This window comes from Numenius arquata, chromosome Z (assembly GCF_964106895.1).
Source record: "Numenius arquata chromosome Z, bNumArq3.hap1.1, whole genome shotgun sequence".
Taxonomy (NCBI): domain Eukaryota; kingdom Metazoa; phylum Chordata; class Aves; order Charadriiformes; family Scolopacidae; genus Numenius; species Numenius arquata.
This window is the reverse complement of record NC_133616.1, coordinates 3,865,700-3,889,891: the sequence shown is the minus strand read 5'-3', so window position 1 is coordinate 3,889,891 and position 24,192 is coordinate 3,865,700. Positions and strand designations below refer to the sequence as shown.

The 24,192-nt window shown below is 44.2% G+C and overlaps 1 protein-coding gene across 2 annotated transcripts in view; it reads right to left on the bottom strand.

Annotated features, from left to right (window-relative positions):
* Window positions 1–24,192, bottom strand: part of PIAS2 (protein inhibitor of activated STAT 2) — a 34,617-nt gene that overhangs the window by 3,914 nt on the left and 6,511 nt on the right. For both annotated transcript variants that reach the window (XM_074165651.1, XM_074165650.1), the window contains exons 2-13: window positions 21,110–21,584; window positions 17,836–17,920; window positions 17,128–17,178; window positions 16,911–17,001; window positions 11,487–11,621; window positions 8,098–8,203; window positions 7,783–7,856; window positions 6,741–6,901; window positions 5,301–5,434; window positions 4,697–4,868; window positions 2,386–2,525; window positions 535–572 (exon numbers count right to left, since the gene is read on the bottom strand). In XM_074165651.1, the coding sequence (XP_074021752.1) occupies window positions 535–572; window positions 2,386–2,525; window positions 4,697–4,868; window positions 5,301–5,434; window positions 6,741–6,901; window positions 7,783–7,856; window positions 8,098–8,203; window positions 11,487–11,621; window positions 16,911–17,001; window positions 17,128–17,178; window positions 17,836–17,920; window positions 21,110–21,584 (1,662 nt within the window). The remainder of the gene's footprint in view (window positions 1–534; window positions 573–2,385; window positions 2,526–4,696; window positions 4,869–5,300; window positions 5,435–6,740; window positions 6,902–7,782; window positions 7,857–8,097; window positions 8,204–11,486; window positions 11,622–16,910; window positions 17,002–17,127; window positions 17,179–17,835; window positions 17,921–21,109; window positions 21,585–24,192) is intronic.

The following is a 24,192-nucleotide window of genomic DNA, read 5'->3' as shown; positions in this document are numbered from 1 at the left end:
TTCTCTGGGCAACCTGGGCCAGGCTCTCACCACCCTCGCAGCAAAGAGTATCTTCCTGAGGTCTCATCTCAATCTCCCCTCTTGCAGTTTAAAACCCTTCCCCCTCGTCCTGTGGCTCCCCTCCCTGATCAAGAGTCCCTCCCCAGCTTTCCTGGAGCCCCTTTAGGGACTGGAAGGGGCTCTAAGGTCTCCCCGGAGCCTTCTCTTCTCCAGGCTGAACCTCCCCAACTCTCTCAGCCTGTCCTCACAGGATGGGTATGTACAAGTTAGCCCTGTGCAATATCCCCTTATATCCGCTTTAGAAAGACAAACTATCAATAAAGAGTGAGGTTTCAAGCCTGGATGTATCACAGCAAGGCTAAACTGAATCCTCCCTTAACGCATCTTCATTACCACTTCTTGCTGGGAAAATGGGTTTTCCTGGTCTGTGGTTAGGTCTAAGCAAGGGACAGCAAACACTATACGGATGACGACAGCACCCCGACAGTTACTTAAACACTATGTCACAAAAACCGTAGCAGTTCAGAAACATACCTGTGAATCAACTGGGATTAGGGAAAGAAAATCCAGACCTAGGGGAAAAAAAAAAAAAAAAAGAGAAGGATAATAAATTGATGAGTCTTTCCTTTTATTCCTACACAATAAATTTAAGGAACTTTTTTTTGTGGTCATAGAACAGATTTTGCGATTGTTACACAGTTTCGAAATGGAATATACCACTGTGACACCACTCTCAATGACTACTTCAGGCAGCAGCGAAACGAGTTATCTAGTACAAGTGGCTCTTTTTAAGAATGAGGATGACAAAATGATGTATTATTCACTGGGTATTGCAGGGTGGTTCAATGTGGTTGCTTAGATGGAGGTTGCCGTTTGGAGCTGTTGGTTCATAATGCGAGTGTCACTGCATATTGTACCTGACTTGGCCAAACTGGGACATGAAGAGTGTCATCACATTAAAGATGCTGGAATGAAGTAAAGTCACAACATGCACAAGTCCAAAAACAAGCAGCAGGTCTCTTCCTCCACCCACGGGCAGCCAATAAGGAAACATTTCTAATATCATCCCCGTTTTGTGTCTAGACAAATAAAAGGAATGAAGAAGAGGAAACTACAAGTAGTTCAACGTATATCCTCCGAGAGCAGTGACAAGTAGCGTCCGTCTTATACACCGTTAGCGTGTAAGAATTTTAGGGCAAGATGTTCAAAATTATGAAACCAATGAGAAATTACAGCTTTTTTTTTTTTTTTGGTTCTTTTCTAAATATTGGCCTTGTGTTTGCTATGTCAACGGAAAGAAATGGCAAGCTTCCTCCCTCCCTCCTCCCTCACCTCTGAATCTGCTCCAGTCAGTGGCATCTCTCCTCCTCTTCTCCATTAGAGAAAAGTTTTGAAGGAGATTCAAGGTCAGCTGCTTTTAGAGAATTTACAGTTTTCTTGTGTTTTCGCAAGTTCTAGAACTTCAGTTGAGATGGACAAAACAGTTCTAGACTTCTTTCTATCCAATTTGGCAAGATAAACGATTTCTTAACAAGGGAGAAGTGGAGGGAGGGAGCAGTAAGGGAACCAAAATGGACAGAGAAACAAGGGGAATGATATCCATCCCATTGCCAAACTGGTGCTGAAAGAAGAGGAAAAAACCCAGAGTTGTTGCAGGGGAGAAATGGAGACAGGCAATGGAGGAGGGAAGCGAAGGTGGGGAAGAGGGAAGTACAGGAGGCCAATGTGACGCCTGTCACCACAAGTCACCATTTCCTGGGCTCTGGGTTCGTTACAGCCGGCAAAGAGAAACCCCCAGTCCCCTCAAATACAGTTTTCTTTTCAAGGAGCCAGGATAGAAAACAATCAGTATCCCCACCTTTTGTCTGATATTTAGCAGCAGGGTTGAAGAATACATCATAGGCATTTAGGGTATGTCTAGGTAAAGAAAGTCGATAGAGGTCAGCTTACATATTGTAGCTCACCTTAACCTTTTTCATACAGTCTAGAACAGAGCACCACTAGAATCACAGCTACAATTAACACCTGGGGTTGGGATGAGCCAGTGCCATTGCTTCTATAACTTCAATAAGCAGCTACTCTCTCTCTCGCGTCTACCACACGGAACAACCGTTTACACGAGAGTCTAACTGAATGCAGCGAGAAGCATTTACTGGCTGTCGTTCCAAAAATGCCAGTTTGTACCCCCAGAAGCAACGCTGTTGCAAAACTGGAAAGACAGCCTGTACTGGACTTGTCTAGACATCCCATCAGCGCACATAGAGTCTTGTGCCATTAAAACAAGCAAACAAAAAAATACAACAGTTGATCGATTCTCCAGTTTTTACCCACCCCACAAATGAATAAGGCTGTCACAAACAAACATGAAAAATAGCCACCACCTACCTGGCAAGTCCGATGAAATACTGGATATTGGTGGGTGATGGAATGGTACTGGGTAGTCGGTTAATGAAGGAGGAATGGCGGCGGCATCGACGGTTGTCACGCTGGGCACTCTGACAGTAGATGGCTGATACATCAGAACCCTGTTTCGAACAGCGTGGGAAATTACAGACAACCTGGTCGTTAGTCAAGAAAAGAGAAATCAGGCACCGCCGTGCACTCGTGTTCACAAGGTCACTGTGTTACGATACGACTACAGCGCGGCTACTCACTACACAGTTTTCCACTCTAATTTCGACTTTCATAACAGTCTTCATAATAAAATGACCGTATCTTGGCTCTCAACAGTGGCTGTGACCTACGAGCAAGTCAGTGTTAAAACAAAGTATGGTGCTGGAGTCGTTCGTGACAGTCCACCCTTCAGAGACAGAAATGGAAACCTCTGCCTCTGGAGCACCCTGGGAGGGATGCGCAGGATGCCAGAGCCGGAGGAATGCACTCGTTTCCGATTTCTCCACAAAAACTCTTCCTGGGTTCTAACCTGTCATGCCAAGGGCACAACTAAACATTATTCAGCCCCCAGAGCACAGGTGACACCCGTAGGAGTTAAATATCCAACCCAGCTTTACTCACAGCCTGACCCCAAGCTTACATTCAGCTCTCCAGGAACATACAAACCAGTTAAAACCCTTTTGCATCCCCACCTTCTGCTTGACTACTTCATAGCACTGTTAAAAGATGACACCACAGGCGTTCAGGCACCAGCCACACGCGTAAAATATTTCATAAACTCCAAGCCAGGTGGAAAAACCCAGAGTCCCAACTGCTCAGCGTCACTCCCTCCAGCCCACCATTTATGCTACCTCTGATTTCAGAAGCTTGGATTTCAGGGCCTCCCTTCTCAAGCACCTCTTCTACTTAAACCTACGTCTCTTCTGCCTACATGAAGGCCCCCACGTTTTTGCAAAAACTAGAATTCAGGGAACATTGCTGATGGGAGATAAGCTATTCCCCAAAAGCCTGGCTTTGAGTAGGATTTGAAGAATGAAAACACACCATTTCTGTACTCGGACAATAAGGAAAATGCATTGGTCACAGATGGCCACCTGCAACCAGTTTTCTTGTCTACCTCAAAGACAGGAGCATGGAAGGAAGTCTTGGTGCCTTCTGAAACTTCACTAAGAGATATATTTGTAGCTATTTTTCTCTTATAAAAAATAAGAAAGTCTCTTGCAGAAGGACTCCTCCACAATCCTCACAAAAAGCAAGTGTTTCAGTATCACTGCTGAAAGTTGAAGATGAGCAACCATTTGCTCACCAAAGACCACACATTCCTGTGGACTAGAGACATGGTTCGCCTGCTCATCACTTCGAGAGCTGACAAAACAGAAGGGGTTTGGGTTCATTAGAATTATTTTAGTGCAAGACATAAGCTGCTACGCTGAGAGACAGACACACACCTCACACATGCAGCAACACCAACTAATAAGCCATGAACTAAAAGGTGACACTTGGAATCGCCTCGTGGAACGGTGAATGCTGGTGAGCCTCACCAGTGCCACTCTCCCCTTGCAGGTCTCCTGCGCCCTCCAGGCCAAGAGCAAGAACTTCATGGAAGCCACCGCAGCAGAGCTGCACAGATTGGGACAGACAGAAGAAGGGACAATAGCCACAGGCTAAGCCCCGGCTTCTCTACTAAGTCAGGCGTGACTACAAAGACAGAGCAGTTGGCAAAGGACTTGGGAAGTTGTTGGTTGGGCTAAGCAAAGTGCAGGACTGATTGACAATCACGGCCAAGAGTCCAAGACATTCCGGAGTCTAACAGAGAGATGGAGGAAAAGCTGATCTTGATTCAAAACAGCAAAGAGTCTCCTTTCCAAGACTGACAGGACGGATGAAACACAAAACGCAGCCTCACTTCCTGGCAGATTAATTAAAGGGTATAACAGAGAGCGAGACAAAAGCCTTTAAGACGACACTAACTTAGCAAGAATGCATAAAGCTTCTCCACTCAGCATAATCTGCTTTCTCGGGAGAATCCTGTCCATTATCTTAACCAGCTTCCTCTCCTAGGGAGAAAGATCCCTGCAAACACAGCAACAGTCAGCGCAAGTCTTTTGTGAGATGTCAAACTATTTAATAGCATTTTGCCTGTACAGAGGTACCGTATCAATACAACCTTCTGCAAGGAGAGGCCTAGAAATCCTCCTGTGCAAGTGTGGAGATGGATTCCCAAAGAGAGGTTACAAGTCCATGTGTCTACACATCAGTTTGCGATATTACAGAATAACAACTAACTTTAAAATTGACAAACCCTTTAGTTGGGCTCCCTTGTGTTTCAGACATAAATATGCACTTCCTTTTGGCAGGAGGATCTTCCTCTTCGTCAGAAGAGCTTTCTATTGTCAAGTCAATAACGTCAACTTTCTTCTTGTTTACCTCATTGGCCACTGTCACAGAACACGGTTTGGTAACAACACTGGAACCTGAAGAAGAAAAATAAAATATCACTGGTTTTTAAAGGTTGTTGACAACAGTTTCTACTTGCAACAGAAGCAGGAACTCAAATCCTGATTTAGGATTTTTTAGTTTCATTTTCCTGGCCACTACAGAGAACATTATGATCCACAAACTCTTTTATTAGTACTGTCACGTTGAGAGTATTAAAGTACAAGTTTTAATCTTGTTTAAGGACCTAAAACAAGAACAACCTCTCGTTTTCTTAATTGCTATTATAAAGAGCAAAGACAAAGCCCCAAAATGCACATTTTTATAGATACAACCATTTCTTTTTAGCTTTAAATGACAAGAAGGTTAGAAGTATTAAACTTTCGTCAACATCCATACACATTATCCAAGCAACAACTAAGTCTCCAAGGCTTTTTGTCAGTTTGCAACTGGTACTCAGACGGACGTACTTTCTATTTTGGTGCACTGTGGACTTGAGACTTTCACAGCTTCTTTCTTTGGCCTCATGGGGCACCAGGAGCCATCTTCTTGGAATTTGATCTCATCCACATCTGAACATTCATTAAGGATTTCCATAAAGAGCCTGAAAAATAAAGTGGAATGGTTTCACTTTTAATTCCAAGGGAAGTTTTTTATTCTAATCGAAAAGATTGAGAGCAGCCCTGAGGAGAAGGACTTGGGTGAGTTGGTGGATGAGAAGCTCAACATGAGCAAGCAATATGCACTTGCAGCCCAGAAAGTCCCCCACATCCTGGGCTGCATCCCCAGCAGTGTGGCCAGCAGGGCAAGGGGGTTGGGAATTCTGCCCCTCTGCTCCGCTTTGGGGAGACCCCCCTGCAGTGCTGCCTCCAGCTCTGGGGCCACCAACAGCAGAAGGACATGGACCAGTTGGAATGGGTCCAGATGAGGCCACGAAGATGCTGTGAGGGCTGGAGCCCCTCTGCTGTGAGGACAGCCTAAGAGAGTTGGGGGGGTTCAGCCTGGAGAAGAGAAGGCTCCGGGGAGACCTTAGAGCCCCTTCCAGTCCCTAAAGGGGCTCCAGGAAAACTGGGGAGGGACTCTGGATCAGGGAGGGGAGCCATAGGACAAGGGGGAACAGTTTTACACTGAAAGAGGGGACACATTTAGATGAGATCTGGGGAAGAAATTCTTTGCTGTGAGGGTGGTGAGACCCTGGCCCAGGTTGCCCAGAGAAGCTGTGGCTGCCCCATCCCTGGAGGGGTTCAAGGCCAGGTTGGAGGGGGCTTTGAGCAACCTGGTCTGGTGGGAGGTGTCCCTGCCCAGGGCAGGGGAGTTGGAACTGGATGATCTTTAAGGTCCCTTCCAACCCAAACCATTCTATGATTCTATAAAAGGAGACACAGCTGAAAAACTAATTATGATCACCTTCAACCCATTGCATGCACTCTTCCTAGTTCATCTCACCTGAAAGCCTGTAATCACAGCCTTCACAGACACCAAAAACTAACAGTATTCCAACCTACCCATATTCCATTCCAACATTACTGCAATTCATAGATTTCCATACAGAAGCAGAAATCATCCTCATTTCAGTCAAGTTTGATGCTTGTTTATGAGTTAAATTTTAAAAGTTAATAGCTTCAGAGATTAAGTCATGTAAGAGGGAGACGTATCCTTAAATGTTACATTTGGATTTCTCCAGAGGAAATCTACCAAGGCTCCTGAGTTTGATGATGCAGTTGGAAGAAAAACTTATGTTGTTCATTACATGGCAACAGAATTTAACAGTCTAATAGTTTTTCCCAGTCTAAAGTTTTTTTACAAAGAAAATAGTATGAAATTGCTAAGTCTTAAGTCCCAAAAGTAGCTATTAAATACATCATGAAAAATTTTAAGTAACTGTGTAATCTGCAAACCCCGTCTCTTACCCATCTAATATTAGGCTCTCATAAGCTGCCTTTTTGTCACAGACAGGGCAGATCCAGGTCGGCTTCTTTTCATTCATTTGAAGATAAAGAGCAGCATCGAAACATTGCAGGTGTGTGCAAGTCACAGCCCGGCAGGGGATTGTCAGTCTCATTTTTCCCAGCTACAGGAGATTAATTGGAAGAGTGTCAGAAGAGCAGACAGAAGTATCCCTAGATGGCTAACACCGAAATCAGAGCCAGTTGGTGCGGTAACTCTCTCTGCTCACTACAGAGGTGCCCAGCACTAAGGTCACCGCAGGCGAATCCACGCTATCAAAGCGCACGCAGCGCGCTTAGAGGAGGAATAAAGCCACCCTCAAAGTCTTCACCGAGTCAAAAACAGTCAGAAATATTTCTGATTGACCTGCATCAGTGTTATTTTTAGGACTTCATTCTTACGAAAAGACCTACTGGAGCACCTGCTTCTATCTTTTTCTTTGAGCCACATTTTTATCTTTTATTTTTAGCCAAATATTTTAAAGGGTTTTGTGAGCTCCAGTTATTACTCAGAACTGATTGATACCCATTTTAACATTTAGCTTAACAGACCAGTCACAAACACAAGGCCAGTTTCTACCTGGGAAGAGAAACCCCGAGGCAGCATTACCTTGGTAATTTTGTTGTTTGTTCCAGTATCTGGCAGTATAAGCAATACCACCAACATCAGAAGTTTTATTTATCACTGTATCCTTTAATTATTCCATCAACCTGCCCAATTAGTCTCAGTGCCTCACTACAGGAGATTAGTCCTTCTAAAGGCCTCACTATACGCAAGTAGCAACTTGTTTCTGACTGAACATTCTCAGTTCTAAATCAGAACTGACTGAATGCTGCGACAATCAGGTGCTTGTAGACATGCCCTTCTCCCCACTATTTTATCTTAATTAATCAGTATAAACCAAAAGCCAGTTAAGTTCTAAAGCTGAGCCTTTTCAAAGCAGCTCAACTCCACACTAAAGACGAAAATACCACTCTCTGTATGGTAATTTCCAGCCATACTTACAGGACACATCAGAGATACCCGCAGACTGGTAGTGGCAATCTCACTGTCAGGATCTGCAGTTAGTTTTTCTTTAACTATTAAAATAAATTCAGACGTCATTATTTAAAATGCTAATCTTGATGGGCCAGTACACGTACTTTATTTCCAGCTATCTAAAAAAGTTAAGCATCTAGGAAACTAGTTCATAGCAATGATACTCTGGGCATGGACTTTCTTTTCAGAATGCCGCGAATCCCCCAAGTATTGTCAGTTCTGGTTTTAAAGAGCCACCAACCACCCTCAGAAAGTACAGAGAGGCAAATTAATTGGACTTACTTAGTGCTCTGGAATGATCGGGGTTTCTGATACCTTTCATTTTTAACCTCTGCAAAAGCATCGCTGAAGTGAGCTGACGAACGAGGTACACAGACATGGAGTAATTCTACAAAAAGAGTGATTAACGATTAAATATTGATTTTATACAGCACTGCCACTATCAAAACAGGTTAGTATTTACACAGTAAAAACAAAAACAAGCCGATTTTTTGCTTAACAGTTTTGAAAAGCATTGACAGATGACTTAATTGCTGTGCAAGAGGCCAATAGTCTGCCAGAATTTTCCTGCCAATCACGTCCAGATGTCCTCCTCCAGTTGTGCCTTAAGCAAGAAGAATTAACTCCACAACCAACAGACAACCCAGGCTCTTTTCTTGGAAGTATGATTCACAATGGTGACACCTTCTCATACATCTAGTCTTTAGGAACATGTCACCTTAGACTCCTAAATCCTTCCCTTTATCCAGTGCCAATCTGTTAAGAGGAGCTCAAAGACAATGATGCAACAGAAGAAGAATGCTCCTTCAGGTGCAAACGCAACACCTTCAGCTGTGACACAGCTGCACCAATTTCTCTGTACCTTCTCTTTCACTTGCTCTGCACTTTTAAGCTAAGCCTTATTGGTGGATGAGAAGCTCAACATGAGCTGGCAACGTGCGCTGGCAGCCCAGAAAGCTCCCCGCATCCTGGGCTGCATCCCAGCAGCGTGGCCAGCAGGGCGAGGGGAGGATTCTGCCCCTCTGCTCCTCTCTGGGGAGACCCCCCTGCAGGGCTGCCTCCAGCTCTGGGGCCACCAACAGCAGAAGGACATGGACTTGTTGGAGCTGGGCCAGAGGAGGCCACAAAGATGTTCCGAGGGCTGGAGCCCCTCTGCTGTGAGGACAGGCTGAGAGAGGTGGGGGGTTCAGCCTGGAGAAGAGAAGGCTCCAGGGAGACCTTAGAGCCCCTTCCAGTCCCTAAAGGGGCTCCAGGAAAGCTGGGAAGGGACTCTGGATCAGGGAGGGGAGCCACAAGACAAGGTGGAACGGTTTTACACTGACAGAGGGGAGATTGAGATGAGATGTCAGGAAGAAATTCTTTGCTGTGAGGGTGGTGAGACCCTGGCCCAGGTTGCCCAGAGAAGCTGTGGCTGCCCCATCCCTGGGGGGGTTCAAGGCCAGGTTGGAGGGGGCTTTGAGCAACCTGGTCTGGTGGGAGGTGTCCCTGCCCATGGCAGAGGTTTGGAACTGGATGATCTTTAAGGTCCCTTCCAACCCAAACCATTCCATGATTACACCATGTCCCCTCCCCTCACATTCACCACATTTCCCAGCATTTATTGCTTTTCCCCAATTCACACCGTTTGCCAGCTCCTTTTTTTCAGCATTCGCTCTTTCTTCAGGGTCAGTAATGAAAAGAAAATTCTGCAAGTCCTACTACTGCAGAATAATAATGGTTTCATCTGTATAACAAACACAACCTGTGAATCCTTATTTCCACTCCCTGGCAGCCACCTTCTTATGGCTCCTATACTGCCTGGGTACTGCATGGGAATTTTAAACAAGAACACTGACGTTCCTCCTCCTCCATTACCACCTATAGGAAACCCAGCTCTTTAGATGACCAAAGTTATCTAAATGCATGGGAAACTATTATGAAAAAAAGGTATTTTTTTTCCTTAAAGAATGACCATACATTGCACTGTTTATTGCCTATGGAAAGAATTGTAGAGGCTCAAGTCTGACCAGCTCTGTGGAGTTACTGCCTCCTCTGCTCAGAAACCCTCTGCTATCAGTCAAGTACATGCCAATAAGCTCTTAACGATGCAAGGCCAGTGACACTCCACACCATCCCCAAGGCTCTCATTTAGAGGATGGATAGCTAGTTCTGACGCTCAGAGCAGAGCACCAACATTAAACCAAAGAACCCACTTCACCTCTCAGGGCAAGGGGGAATTCCTCCAATTAATCTTCTTCCAGGAGAGTATATTTGGGCAGATACAGGGGACGAAGAAAGCAGGTATCAGCAGGAGAGGCCAGGGCCACACACATCCTTGCCGTCATGTCAAGATTCTTGTGCTTTATGATTGGGAAGCAACAGCTTAGATCTTTTCCTCCACCTCTGGTTTCAGAAAAAATCCTCTTCTGTCAGCACTGCCTTTCATTTATTTTCTGGACATTAGCTTCCTCTCCAATTTCTTTTTAAAATTTTAATTAGTATATAAAAGTTTGTCATGGAATCGTAGAATGGTTTGGGTTGGAAGGAACCTTAAAGATCATCGGACACCTCCCACCAGACCAGGTTGATCAAAGCACTGTCCAGCCTGGCCTTGAACCCCTCCAGGGATGGGGCAGCCACAGCTTCTCTGGGCAACCTGGGACAGGGTCTCACCACCCTCACAGCAAAGAAGTTCTTCCTGAGATCCCATCTCAATCTCCCCTCTTTCAGTTATATCGGAGTCTCACTTTGAAACATGTGGTGTTTCTGGTCCACAAATTTTGATTATGAAGAAAAGTATGAGCTAAGCTACTCTGATAATTAAATCCAGAAGAATTTACACAACTAGACACAGACAGAGGAATATGTGGTTCTTGACTTACCAACAGCTGAAAGGGCTGCTGCAACAGCTATTTAAACTTAGGAAGAATTCAGAAACTCCTCACACTCTCCCTTTCTTTCCTTAGGAAATCCATAGGGGGATTTCTAAACAGCCATGCAGCCATTTTAAAGGCTAATTGCTTTTCAACTCGGATTAACAACTGCAGGCACTAAAAAGTAACAGTCACCACTCGCTTTCTCTCCTGCCACCTGAAGTCTAGTCTTCTCCCCAACTGCAGCTTCCATGAAGTTTAGCATGACATAATGAAGAGGCTTCCATTTTCTCTTTTTTAACCCCCCAGCTCTCCATCCTTCTGCACATTGAGTCACTTTTCCCTCAAGTCAACCAAACTTCCAGAATACTCTTCCTTTACAAGAAAACACATGCTGCTCAGATATCCTGCATTGCAAACACACACACACCCCCCACACAATATGGACTAACCAAGCACATTTGAGATCCATCAATCCCAGAAACAGCTGCCACCAACAGCCTGACACATCCCCCAGTAAACCCTTTCCAGCAACCTGCCATTTAAGAGCTTTCTGAGCTGGAAATTCCACCCGTTTTGGTTTATTGGCAAGTGCAATTTTAAATCAACTCATAGAGAGGCCATTTTCACATTAAAAAAAAACCAAATCTCAGAAGAATAGAGATGTAAATATCCATTAACCAGTTCTTCCTATGAAATAAAGATTGATGTTGTAAAACTAATCAGTATTACTTCATTAGAAAACACACAAACTTCAAAAGCAAACACCTATCTCTTTTTTAAACAATTTTTCAACATCCTACAGAATATAAAGTTTACCTTTCCAATTTCAGAAGCCCAGGAAATGGAGATCTGGTTTGGCACTGCTGACGACAACCTAACTAGAGATGTTATATTCAAGGGGCGCCCAGGTCGCTTCTGTTCAATTCCATTTTTTGGCGGCGGAGCGTATCCCTACGGAGAAGGAAAGGAGAAGGAAAGCATTACTGAGTCTCCCCACCGCACTCTGAAACCTGCTGAAACAGACTTGTTAAACAGGTCTACAAGGAGGTAAACCTACAGACTAAATTCAGCACTTTCACTCTGAGAAACACCAGTCTTTGACAGTCTTATACCATAAGTCTACCACAATTTTGAAGCATTTTCTGTTTTAAAGTGGTTTTATGGAAGTGCTCAAAAGGTGGAAGAAAACACGGTCCAGGTGATTTCACTGGAAGAGTAAAAAGCAATTTTGATGCTTTTTCCCTTTTTTCTGTCCCCATCCCACTGAAAGAGTGGAAAATCACAAGGAAACAGCCTTAGTGACAACTCCCCATGACTTGCTGTGTTTAATTCAGTGTTTCAGAAAACCAGAAAACACTTTGCTGATTCTATTTCAGAAACAATAAATTCTTGTTCCAAGAGGTCCACATCTCCTTGGTATCCACTTTGCCTCCCATAACCTACACTCCAGCCCTTTTAGCGACAGGTTGTCACCTGTACTCTGCTACAGCCCCTGAAGAAGGGCTGCAGGTAGAATATCAGCTGTATTTAAGAGCTAATGGGCTTTATTTTGTTTCTGCAGACAACAGCAAACTAGATTTTACTTGCGTTCAGCTTTGATGAAGAATTTCATAGAATTGTCCAGGTTGCAAAGAACCTTTCAGATCATCAAGTCCAACCATCAACCTAATACTGACAAAACCACCACTAACCCATGTCCCTCAGCACCACGTCTGCCCGGCTTTTAAATACCTCCAGGGATGGTGACTCCACCACTGCCCTGGGCAGCCCATTCCAATGCTTAATAACCCTTTCCGTGTAAGAATTGTTCCTAGTATCCAATCTGAACCTCCTTTGGTGCACCTTGAGGCCATTTCCTCTTGTCCCATCGCCTGTTCCTTGGGAGAAGAGACCGACCCCCCCCTGGCTACACCCTCCTTTCAGGGAGTTGTAGAGAGCGAGAAGGTCTCCCCTCAGCCTCCTTTTCTCCAGGCTGAACAACCCCAGCTCCCTCAGCTGCTCCTCACAAGACTTGTGCTCCAGACCCCTCACCAGCTCCGTTGCCCTTCTCTGCACGCACTCCACCACCTCAGTGTCCTTCTTGTTGTGAGGGGCCCAAAACTGGACCCAGCACTCGAGGTGGGGCCTCATCAGTGCCCAGTACAGGGGGACGGTCACTGCCCCAGCCCTGCTGGTCACACTGTTCCTGATACAGGCCAGGATGCTGGTGGCCTGATTGCTACCTGGGCACACTGCTGGCTCACATTCAGCAGCTGCCAATGAACACCCCCAGGTCCTTTTCCACTGGGCAGCTCCAGTCACTCTGCCCCAGGCCCGGAACACTAGATAGCTTTTCTCTGTAGTTTTATTTCCTATATGTTGTTTGCAAATTTAAATCGGGAGCCATCCAGTTCCCTTTGGCTTCTCGGCAAGGACACGTTCTCCAGCATATCATGAGCAGAAAGCACTTGTGCTACATGAAGCAGCAGCTTATTCCCCTCTCCCTGCGCCTGTCGCTGTGGAAGGAAGCCTGTCTGCAGCAGGAACTCTGAGAATCTCCGTTCTGAGCTCACGCAGACCCCCCCCACAGTCCACTCAGCTCAAACACTCACCCTGCACCAGAAGGACACCAGCAAGAGGTTGCAGCCCTATGTCTTGTTCAGAACCGACTGCCAGATTTCATGTGGTTAAGGACAGTGTTGTTCTACACAGAAAACTCTCCCAGAAAGGATACGCTGAAAACCCACACACGTGTATTATTTTTTTTTTACCCAGAAACACACTCACATTCACAGCCTAGTCTTTGGAAAAAGAGTCATTTTGGAAGAAGCTAAATCTGACAATAATAAAACAGAACTAAACAGCCTCTTCTACTCACTGACCAAGTGTCGTGGTTTCAGCCAAATTTACCAAAACCGGACCGACAGATGGCCCTTGCCCCTCCCTCTTCCCCCCCAAAAAGAGGAGAGAGGAGGAGAAAGAGATAAGGAGATTCAGAAGTTTAGAATGAACTAAACTACTTTAATGAAGAATTAATATTAAAATAAAAATAAAGAAGAAAATAATGAAATAGATACAATATATACAAAACCGTATCAAGCTCCCAGGATGACAGTCACATCACCAGCAGGCACTGGGGAAGTCCCAGACTGGACTCAGTGACAAATGGGAACTGGATTCCAGCTCTGGAGTCCAGAACACATGGATCGGGATCAAAGGCAGATGAACAGAGTCCTCTCTGGACATCGGCCATCGCAGGAAGGGGCTGACCCTTTGATCCCTCAGCCTTTATACTGAGCATGGGGCAGATGGGATGGAATACCCCAGTTGGTCAGGTTTGGGTCACCTGTCCTGTCCACTCCTCCCCACCGATGTGACCTCTTTACGTTTTTTCCGTTTCCGACCCTCTAAGGGGGCAAATAATGAAATTGGCTGACCTTGGTTGTTACAGCAATAAGTATAAGCAAGGGCCTCCCTGCATATCGTTCCTTGGCATGGAGCACAAACATTGGTCTTATCATTCTGAGAACGAGCAGTTTTCTCCACAATATGCCGTTAATTTCAGAGAGTTAGAGGAGGCCTAGCTAGGATGTAAAGTTACAGAACAGAAAATTGGTTCGGTTTTACTTCAAACCGGGACACCAAGTCAGTGCCTTTAATCCAAGGAAGACTACTCGGCAGTTGTCGCATCATTTCCTAGGTTTCCAAAGCATAGTCCGTACATTTCACCTCACAACCAAGCCCTGGCTGTGTGTCACCACAGCCCTTCATTCATTTCAGACAGGACTGTTGCTCAGTAACAGGAAAGGGACTATGGTCTGCCAGGCCAGAGCTGCAGACAACAATTGCTGAAGAACTCTCTCCAACATGGTTGTCACCCCAGATGAGTGTTCCAGTAGCTCTCAGGAACCACATGTGCTTTATCACCAAACACAGAGGCAGCAGAGGTATGCGTGACAATTTCACATTAAAAAGAATGAATGATTTGCCATTTCTTTAATCAGACATAACAGCTGCAGCCTTTTACAGAGCATATCGCTTTGCCCTACTAGGCCCTTCCCTACTAGGGTGCCTTTGTAATGAGCTTATGTGGACAAACCCACCATCCCCGCAATATTTAGGAGAGTATTTCCACTCATACTGTACCAGCCACAGTAATCCTGCTGGTCTCCAACCTAAAACAAAGCTGCCCTGATTTCAAGGGAGCAAGGATGCAACTTCTTTTACACTTCCCAACTTTTTGTCTTTTACAGGACTCAAGAGAGGAGCACTGTGCTTGCCTGTCACAACCAGCACGGTCTAGCACTGTTTAATTAGGTTGCCAATACTACTGGCTAGAAAACGCCAATGTTATTTGGGTCTTTAAGTCTTCCATGCGTCTTGCAAGAACAGTATTAGTAGGTAGATTTTTCTGGCTATAGCAGATTCCATCAACAGAAAAGAGCGACTGCCCTTCTATCTGGCTATTTCCAACCTGCCCTGACGTATTTGATTTTGTCCTTTGGAAGAGACCCGCAGTGGTCTAGGGGGGGTCCCCTGAGAAGAAAAACAAATTACCTTTTTGGAATTTTGCATTTTGTCTTGCCTAGAAGAGAAGTCAACAGAATATCCACCTCCTGTAGTGCATTATGGATAAAATCCTTGTTACTTGCCATGACAACAGAATGAAAGGCTCTACATTGACTCCTTTGAAGTCAGAAGAGACGCTATAAGAGGACACAGATAGTTGTAGGAAGACAAGAAAACACTGTGTTACTATGATTTGGTGCAACCTGAAGCACTGCCGGCACACTGACAGCAATTCTCTGAAGTTTCTAGTAAGGATGGCAGCCAAGGAGATGACCCAGAATGATTTACAGACATCTGCAAAGGTGTGAACTGCTACACCAGGGAAAGAAGGAAGACTTAAGAACTGTACAAATTGGCAATAGAGGTTGGCATCACTGATTAATTACCTAACAGCAACACTACTGAGTTAGACAATAGCGGTCTTTGAGGCAAAGAAGTTATTTTACATTTCCTGCAGAAGAAAGGAACCACCAGAGAGATGCAGACAGTGACGAAACCAACAAAAAAATATGTGCAGGAGCACTCAGACTGAGACTGTATTTGTCATCCAGCTCAACGGAAGGAAGAGAAGAAAGGAAGTTGCCAACACAATAGTCATTTATTCACTTTCTCAAGTTTCTGCTGAACATATTAAAGAATCACCTTATGATGCGCAGGAAGAACTTACAGGGTTCAGATCTAAAGCAAAGCAAGAATCCAAGATTACAAACAATTTTTGCTAAGACCGGTGGATGTTACATACAAAATGGACAGCATAACATATTACAGCAGGGTGTAAACTATCTTAGCAAGACTGAGAATCAGCAGACACTGATGTCTACAGGATAACATCAGACCAAATTCTTCTGGGTGGGCTGCTTAAAGAAAGGAAGACAATCTGCAGAAAAAAAAAAAGAGAAAATCCTCATTCCTCACAAAGAACGTAACTGGCATTTGCGGAAAAAAAATTTACTAGAAAACACATGAAAGAAGTCTTATCTGTCTTCAGTGTGTAAGAGAAGAACAGAGATGCAATGGCTAAAGAAGTAAGGGGAAGAGAAGCTTGAAAGTATCATTTAAGGTGAGTAGAGGCCAAAAAAAAGCAGTTGTGGGTTGTATATGGCAGGAGGGAGGGTACAGGACAACACACCTGACACACCGAGAAGGTGACAAACATTCTGAACAGGAGGTTTCACACCTCTCTCCACACAGCACTTTTCAAACCTGCTGCTGGGAAAGAAAACTCTGTACTACTACTTTTTCCATCCGTTATAGCTTCTAGAACTATTTCAGAATGGGTTGTGTAAGAGTTTCTCTCTGTTCTATTGGACAGACACCCATTGCAGGGATTTTTCCAAGAATAATGAGCGCGCTTTTCCCTTTTTGCGTATATTCAAGCCTTGAGGCGACCCTGCTTCTGTACTAATTTTTCCAACATCAGAAATCAGTGAAGTGTATGACTGCCAACTTGCTATAGGTGGCTAAAACACAATTAATCCATGCAGTGGCTGTAACATAATTACGAGTAGTAATGGCTGATCTCACACAGCAAACGTACAAACCATACGCCTAACGTTAGTTATCACTCAAATTTCTCTAGTTACAATAAACAGCTCAATTGTTTTAGCAAGCTAACATTACAGAAACAAAAAATAAAAATCACACACCACAAAAAGTCACGAAGAAGCCACAAATACGTACAAACAAACTTACCGGCAACGGAAACAGCTTCCCATTTACTTTAATACACAAACTATTAGGGTAATTATCTTCTTGAGGGCAGCTTGTCTCTGCTAGGCATAACCTACAGCCCCAAAAAGAGAAAGTGTCATTTTCAAGTGTCACCACATTCATCTGTCCCTGCAAACATCTAGACTTATATTACATTGGCTAATTAAGAAGCGATAAGAGAACACAATGAAAAAGGTACCTTAATTGGACTTGGACTGTGTAATCTCTCCTGCCCCCTGGTAAGAAGTCCCTGTGACAAGAGAAAGAAAAAGAGAAGCACCCATTTAGACAGCAGATCTCATATTCCAGTCACATGCAGAAAAAACTGGCACACGTGCCCCAACATCACTAAACTTTGCTCTTAATTTTATTGAGCTGTGAAGAAGCCTTACGAGCGACACCGCTGTTTAGCTCCTGCAAGCCAAGCAGGACTTTAGGATCAGCACCCTCTGTCAAGAGTTTATAGTAACAACAAAATAAGATGTTGCCGGAGAGGAAAAAACCCTATGAATTCTCTTGGCTTACACCCTAAGTCTTGCAACAACATGAATCCTGGGACAAAAGATAAAAGCAGCCTTTTATTCCTGCAGCCAGGAAACATGCGGGGAAGAAAACCTTGCCACCTCCCTAAATAGTCACAAATATTTGGAACTGAGTAATTGTTAACTCTTTAGTGGGGTAGGATTTACCCCACCCACACACAAATTCTGTGCTCAGCAGTTCCTGAAGAAAACCTCCTGGTCTAGTGGGAGGGGTTTGGAACTGGATGATCTTTAAGGTCCCTTCCAACCTGAACCATTCTATGAAAACAGAATAGATAAACTCAGCGTAACTTCAGTGAGGATTATCGCTCTGCATCTGCAAGCTTATGCGAGGCATAAAATGAACCAAAAAACCCCGTTCTTACCTGGAAATACAGATTTCTCTGACCTGCTGAGGTGTTAAAGCAAAGATAAAAAACTTCTCTTGGAACCTCTGAATACTGCTCTGTACTAGAAAAAAAAAAAAAAGAGAGAAACAAAAGAGGTTTAACCATGGTGATTAAAGTCATTGATTAAAACAGGATCTGCAATTGAGTTTTTCCTGGAACAAGGCATAAGTCACTTAATATAATCAAATTGGGGGTTGAGCTGCGTGCAACTGTCAACAGGAAAGCAATGGAACAAATCATTCATTCAACTATATTCAGCTGGCTTAATATCACATTACACTTCAGCACTAAAGCAGCTTGGCAAGGCGCATTATAATCCCTCCTCCCACAGGAGAAAGGGTCAAACAAACACACAACAAAATATAACACTGGATACCTGATGAAAAGAGGATCACAAAGAAGATGTTTACAACTATTTTAAGGTACTACAAAAAGAGAATGTGCACCAGAAGTTATTAATGGAACAGCTGGAATTCCAATTGGGATGGGATTCAATTCAGAAACAGCTAAAGGTAACTCAGCCTTTGGGGAGGGAGCACAACCCCTAATGCCAGAGAAGACTTCAAGTCTGGGAATTACCCCTCATCAGCATTTGGGAAAAAAAAAAATAAGTAAATACAGCTTTTATATCAGAATCCTACTTGTCTGTCAGTGATGGCAAGCAGTAACATTTTAGCATTAAATGTTTATAATATGTACATATTACTTCTTTACTTTATTTCAACTTGAGAAGTTAGAAATCTCGACCTGAAATAATGGTAGATTGGACTTGTCCAAGACTTTAAAATAACCAGCAAGGAGGACAAATGCAGAAACAGCACAACTAAACCAGGCAAATTTGGAAGAGCCAGACTGTCTTGTACACTGTGATGTTCACAGAAGATTATCTTTATGCCCAGAAAACACACACACAGAGGACACAAACATGAAATAGAACGCAAGTGGAACAAATGCACACACCAAGTTCCTCAAACAATTCAAAACAGCTACATTGTGCACTTACACACACGCACCATAGACAGCATTTTATATTTCAAAATAATACTTAACCGTGTGTTCAAAAGATCAAGAAAATCTTTTGTTACTGAATTGAGTGTGGGTTAAAACTAAACCCCACACCTACACCTGCTCTCATGTTCTCATATTAGTGCAAAAGAATACCTACATCCATCTCTTAAAGAGTCACAGTGAAGCGGACTATACTCCTAGTTCCGACCTATTTGGTCCCAATCCGTAATTCTCAGACATAAAAAACTTGTTTCTTCCACGTCCCAATCACACAAGCCTACTAACTGGGACTATAAGATATCCATCTCAATCTAAAAATCTTATATAAAGCCTCGTTTCCAAATGAATCCACGTTAGAGTGATTTTGAGACAACGTTCATATCCTTTCAACATCAGAAGGGCCAATTATTTGTACAAGCCATTCCTCCATATCAGTTCCCCGGATCCGAGTTGTCACTCTGGCTGCTGCTACCTCCAGGAACCGTGCTCTGGAAAGAATTTGAAGGCAAGCAAGTACTCAGTTAAATTAATCTTGTCCCCCTCGCCTATGTCCTAAGAGGACCCGAATGTTACAGGACTAGATAATCCTCACTCCTGATGACAAGAGGCTCTGGTGAGACCCCACCTGGAGCACTGCATCCCGCTCTGGAGTCCTCAGCACACACGGACCTGTTGGAACGGGGCCAGAAGAGGCCATGGAGATGCTGCGAGGGCTGGAGCCCCTCTGCTGTGAGGACAGGCTGAGAGAGTTGGGGGGCTTCAGCCTGGAGAAGAGAAGGCTCTGGGGAGACCTTAGAGCCCCTTCCAGTCCCTCAAGGGGCTCCAGGAAAGCTGGGGAGGGACTCTTGATCACGGAGAGGAGCCACAGGACGAGGGGGGAGGGTTTTAAACTGAAAGAGGGGAGATTGAGATGAGATCTGGGGAAGAAATTCTTTGCTGTGAGGGTGGTGAGACCCTGGCCCAGGTTGCCCAGAGAAGCTGTGGCTGCCCCATCTCTGGAGGTGTTCAAGGCCAGGTTGGACGGGTCTTTGAGCAACCTGGTCTGGTGGGAGGTGTCCCTGCCCATGGCAGGGGGTTGGAGCTGGATGATCTCTAAGGTCCCTTCCAACCCGAACCATTCTATGATTCTACAATTGTGAATAACTATTCTTGGTAACATTTGCTGATTCGGGTACTAGAGGATGACCAAGCATCAGTATATGCCTCATGGAAGCATAAGTTACAGCCTAAAAGGCTCTATTATCAGTTAAGAAACTAAAATGTTTAAGAGGATGCAAAGAGCTTGCAAAAGGCTGAAAGCATTTCAAAAAAATATTACTAAACAGTTTGGGAACATTTTCTACCACATAAGGTAAGACAGGCTGAATTTCAAGACAGAAAACAACACATTTCCAAATAATTAAATATGTTTAATAGTGGGGCATTTGAGGAAGCTGAAGTGAGATTTCAGGTTATTTGGAAGCCAAAGGTCCACTCGACATTTTAACATATGGTTTTGCAACAACCCATAGGCTGAGAAACCTTCACTAATCCCATACAACACTGGACTTTGCTGCACAAAGTATTATTTCAGTGCCAGATATCCAAACCTGTAGAATTGTTGCAGTGAAATAAGCCTGAACTAACATACCAGTGAACTTGTCCTCTTTACCTTGTTGCAACTAACTAATTTCCAACCCGGGAACCCTTTTCCTGTTGGCCCTGATAGATGAGTTCCTCACTTGTACCAGGCAGAGACTTCAGCTCCAAATCTTTCAGCCAAAAGTGAAGGTTCAAAGTAGGTATTAGGAAGCACTTCTTTACCGAGAGGGTGGTCAAGCACCAGAACAAGCTTCCTAGAGAGGTGGTCAACACCCCGAGACTGTCCATACTTAAGAGATGTTTAGACAATTAACTATTACTCTTGGCCCTTAACTTTAGTCTTTAAGTTCTGGGCAGCCCTGAAGCGCTCAGGCAGTTAAATGACCACTGTAGGTACTTTCCAGCTCAACGATTCTACTCTATTATTTAATATTTGAAAGATAAAGATCTTTATTCATATAATATTTACAGAAGAGAACACTATTTTCTGAAGTGTGGTTTTTGGGGACGAGTGGTGGAGATGGGGCAAGAGTAGGGATGAGAAGAGAAGGGAGTTTCCTCCTTTTCCCAGCTGCAAGAAGCAATTTAAGTCTGGGCTTAGTAGTCATAAGCAACACCTATTTCAGGAATTAAGCGACCTGCAGAGCTATTAAACACCTACCTAGACTTGTAGGTTTTATGAGCACGTCAAGCACATCGTAAAAAGGGAGGCTTTTCAGTTGAACGTCAGGATGAACAGGTGGAATTGGAGGGGATGGCTGCTGCATCTCAAAGTGGGGCTTAGTGTCTTGGAGGAGCACGGAACTGACAGGCGAGGAAGGTGACTGAGGCGTGACGGAAGTCGAAGGGAGCGGGTGAATGCCAGCAACCGCCAGGTCAGGCTCAATAGGAGAAGAACTATTGTCCAAATTGAAAACCGACGGTTTTATAGCTGATAAGTCCGAAAGTCCTTCAATCGTCCTTGGGTACCGACGCCTATAGAGTTCTCGGATTTTTATCTGAACTGCTGGGCTGCAGCCACTCTTCAGTAAGTGCAGTGCCCTCATCAGGAGGTCATGTTTCCGCCCGCTTTTATTACGTCCAGCAAACCCCAACAACACTTGTAGTTCAGAAACACGAAAACTTGATACCATATTCTAGAAAGAAAAAAGAGAGATAAGCAAAAGTGAACCAACAGTACCCTGAGTAGACTTTTCTGAGGAGCATCGTGAAGCATCTGAGCTTCCATCATTATTAGTTCCACACTTGTTATCTTAGATACTACCCACTCCCTTACCCAACACAAGAGAATAGTTAGTTTGAAACAAAGTGTCCAGGATGAAGGTAGAGCTTGGTTTGTTATTAATTTCGGAGACTTCTAATTGTTCTTACACTCCAAAATAACATCTTATTGCAAGCCATGCAGTGTTATCTTAAAAATTCACAGACAGAAGCACAAGCTCTAACACAAAATCTGTCTCACTTCATGAAACAAACAAAACAAGTAATCAGATGAATGAGTATTCTCACCTGTCTTCCAACACGTTTTAAGAAATAAAATAAGCAACTGTTTAAGTTACATGTAGTTTATTCTGAAACATTCTTTATTTTGGGTAGCATGTGATATGCACGCATGAACAGAGACTGGCACACCGGGTTCCGCTCTTGAAAGGATGGCACAGAAAAGTGTACACTTTTAAAAAGATAAATTATACATACAAACAAACTGTTTAACCAATGTAACTGATTTTTCCACATCACCACAGAAAACTACCTGTCCTTTTTGTATCACCTTCTGGTATTGTGGGACATTGAAAGACGTCTTTAAAGGAAACTGTGCTATTTATTTGATTATCAGAGTTAGTTTTAAAAGACCAAGGATTGAACTACGAATTTCATAAAGATCCTTATTTTAAAATATTAATAAATAAAGCCCACTATGCAAGAAGTAATCTTCTCCCCCCATTACTAAAAACGAGTAACTTAACATAGTCACATCATCTCACGTTTTTGTGAGCACGCTCTCTTTTCAGAGGTATAAAATTGTCCAGAATTCTTCTAAGCCATTTCCTATTTCTGTGGGATTCTTCCACCATAACAAGGAGGTTAAGTTTAGAAGATGAAAGAACATCTCACTTTAATCTGTACTGCTCTACTGTACCAACTCCAGGTTCAAGGACTGGCAGATGAAGGCCCAAACAGAAGGTACAAAGTAGTAGACATCTGGGACCATAAAAGATATTTTTAAAAACAGTTCAAAAGTGCATTGTTTGACTTTTAAATAGCAGTCCAATATACAACAGTTAAAGCTTCAGGCATTGGTTTCAGAAGGGATACAACTCAAAATGCAATGTTTTGGGTTTACTTTCCCTAATCCTTACTATACAGTTACAGAGTTTACACCCACATATTCTAACATAGATTTGATCTCAGCTGAAGTTTTAACACAACTGGCCAGTCAGCCACCAAAAAAAAAAATCTGAACTCTCTCCTTAATGTTCAGAATATTGTTTTTTAAAGTAAGACAGATGAGGGAATTGAGCCAGATGAAAACTGAACTTCACAGAATCATAGAATGGTTAGAGTTGGAAGGGACCTTAAAGACCATCCAGTACCAACACCCCTGCTGTGGGCAGGGACACCTCCCACCAGACCAGGTTGATCAAAGCCCCATTCAACCTGGCCTTGAACCCCTCCAGGGATGGGGCAGCCACAGCTTCTCTGGGCAACCTGGGCCAGAGTCTCACCACCCTCACAGCAAAGAAGTTCTGAATATCACATCTAAATCTCCCCTCTTTCGATTTGAAACCATTCCCCCTTGTCTTATCACTACATTCCCTGATAAAGAGTCTCTCCCCTCTCCTGTAGGCCCCCTTCAGGTAATGGAAGGCCATTATAAGGTCTCCCTGGAGCCTTCTCTTCTCCAGACTGAACAACCCCAACTCTCTCAGCCTGTCCTCACAGCAGAGGGGCTCCAGCACTCTGATCATTTTCGTGGCCTCTGATGAACCCATTACAACAGGTCCATGTCCTTCCTGTGTTGAGGACTCCAAAGCTGGACACAGTACTCCAGGTGGGGTCTCATGAGAGTGGAGCAGAGGGGTGGAATGCCCCCCCCCCCCCCCCCCCCCCCGCTGGCCACACTTCTTTTGATGCAGCCCAGGATGCAGGGGCTTTCTGGGCTGCCAGTGCACATTGCCGGCTCATGTTGAGCTTCTCATCCACCAACACTCTCAAGTCCTTCTCCTCAGGGCTGCTCTCCATCTATTCTCCACCCAACCTGTATTTGTGCCATTACAAGACAGGAGGAGCAAACAGCCAGGACCTGCCTTTTCAAAGGCCACATTATTTGTGCATATCAAAATAACCATCTAAAATACCATGGTACATGGTAGTACTCTCATCGGGCACACCCTTGCCTCATTGCTGAAGGGACAAAGTTATTCATTTCAGATACCCAATTGCAACATTTCCAGCCAGCCAGTCTGGGTACTGGGTGATGCACCCAGCATCAAGGAGCTAACCCAGCAGTATTCTCCCAACACCCCATCCATGGAAGTAACTTGCAATTGCCAGTGACAGCAGTGTCACAGGAGGCGCTGAGTGGCTCATCCTACCTTCTGAAGAAGGAACCAACAGCAGATGTCACCTTGATTTCACTCCAGCAACTTCCCTCAACAGTGAAATGAGACACAAAAAGAGGAGACAGAGACAGAAATCCACCCAGCTTGCAAGCTGCTGGAGAAGGTTAGTGTCCACCTGGCC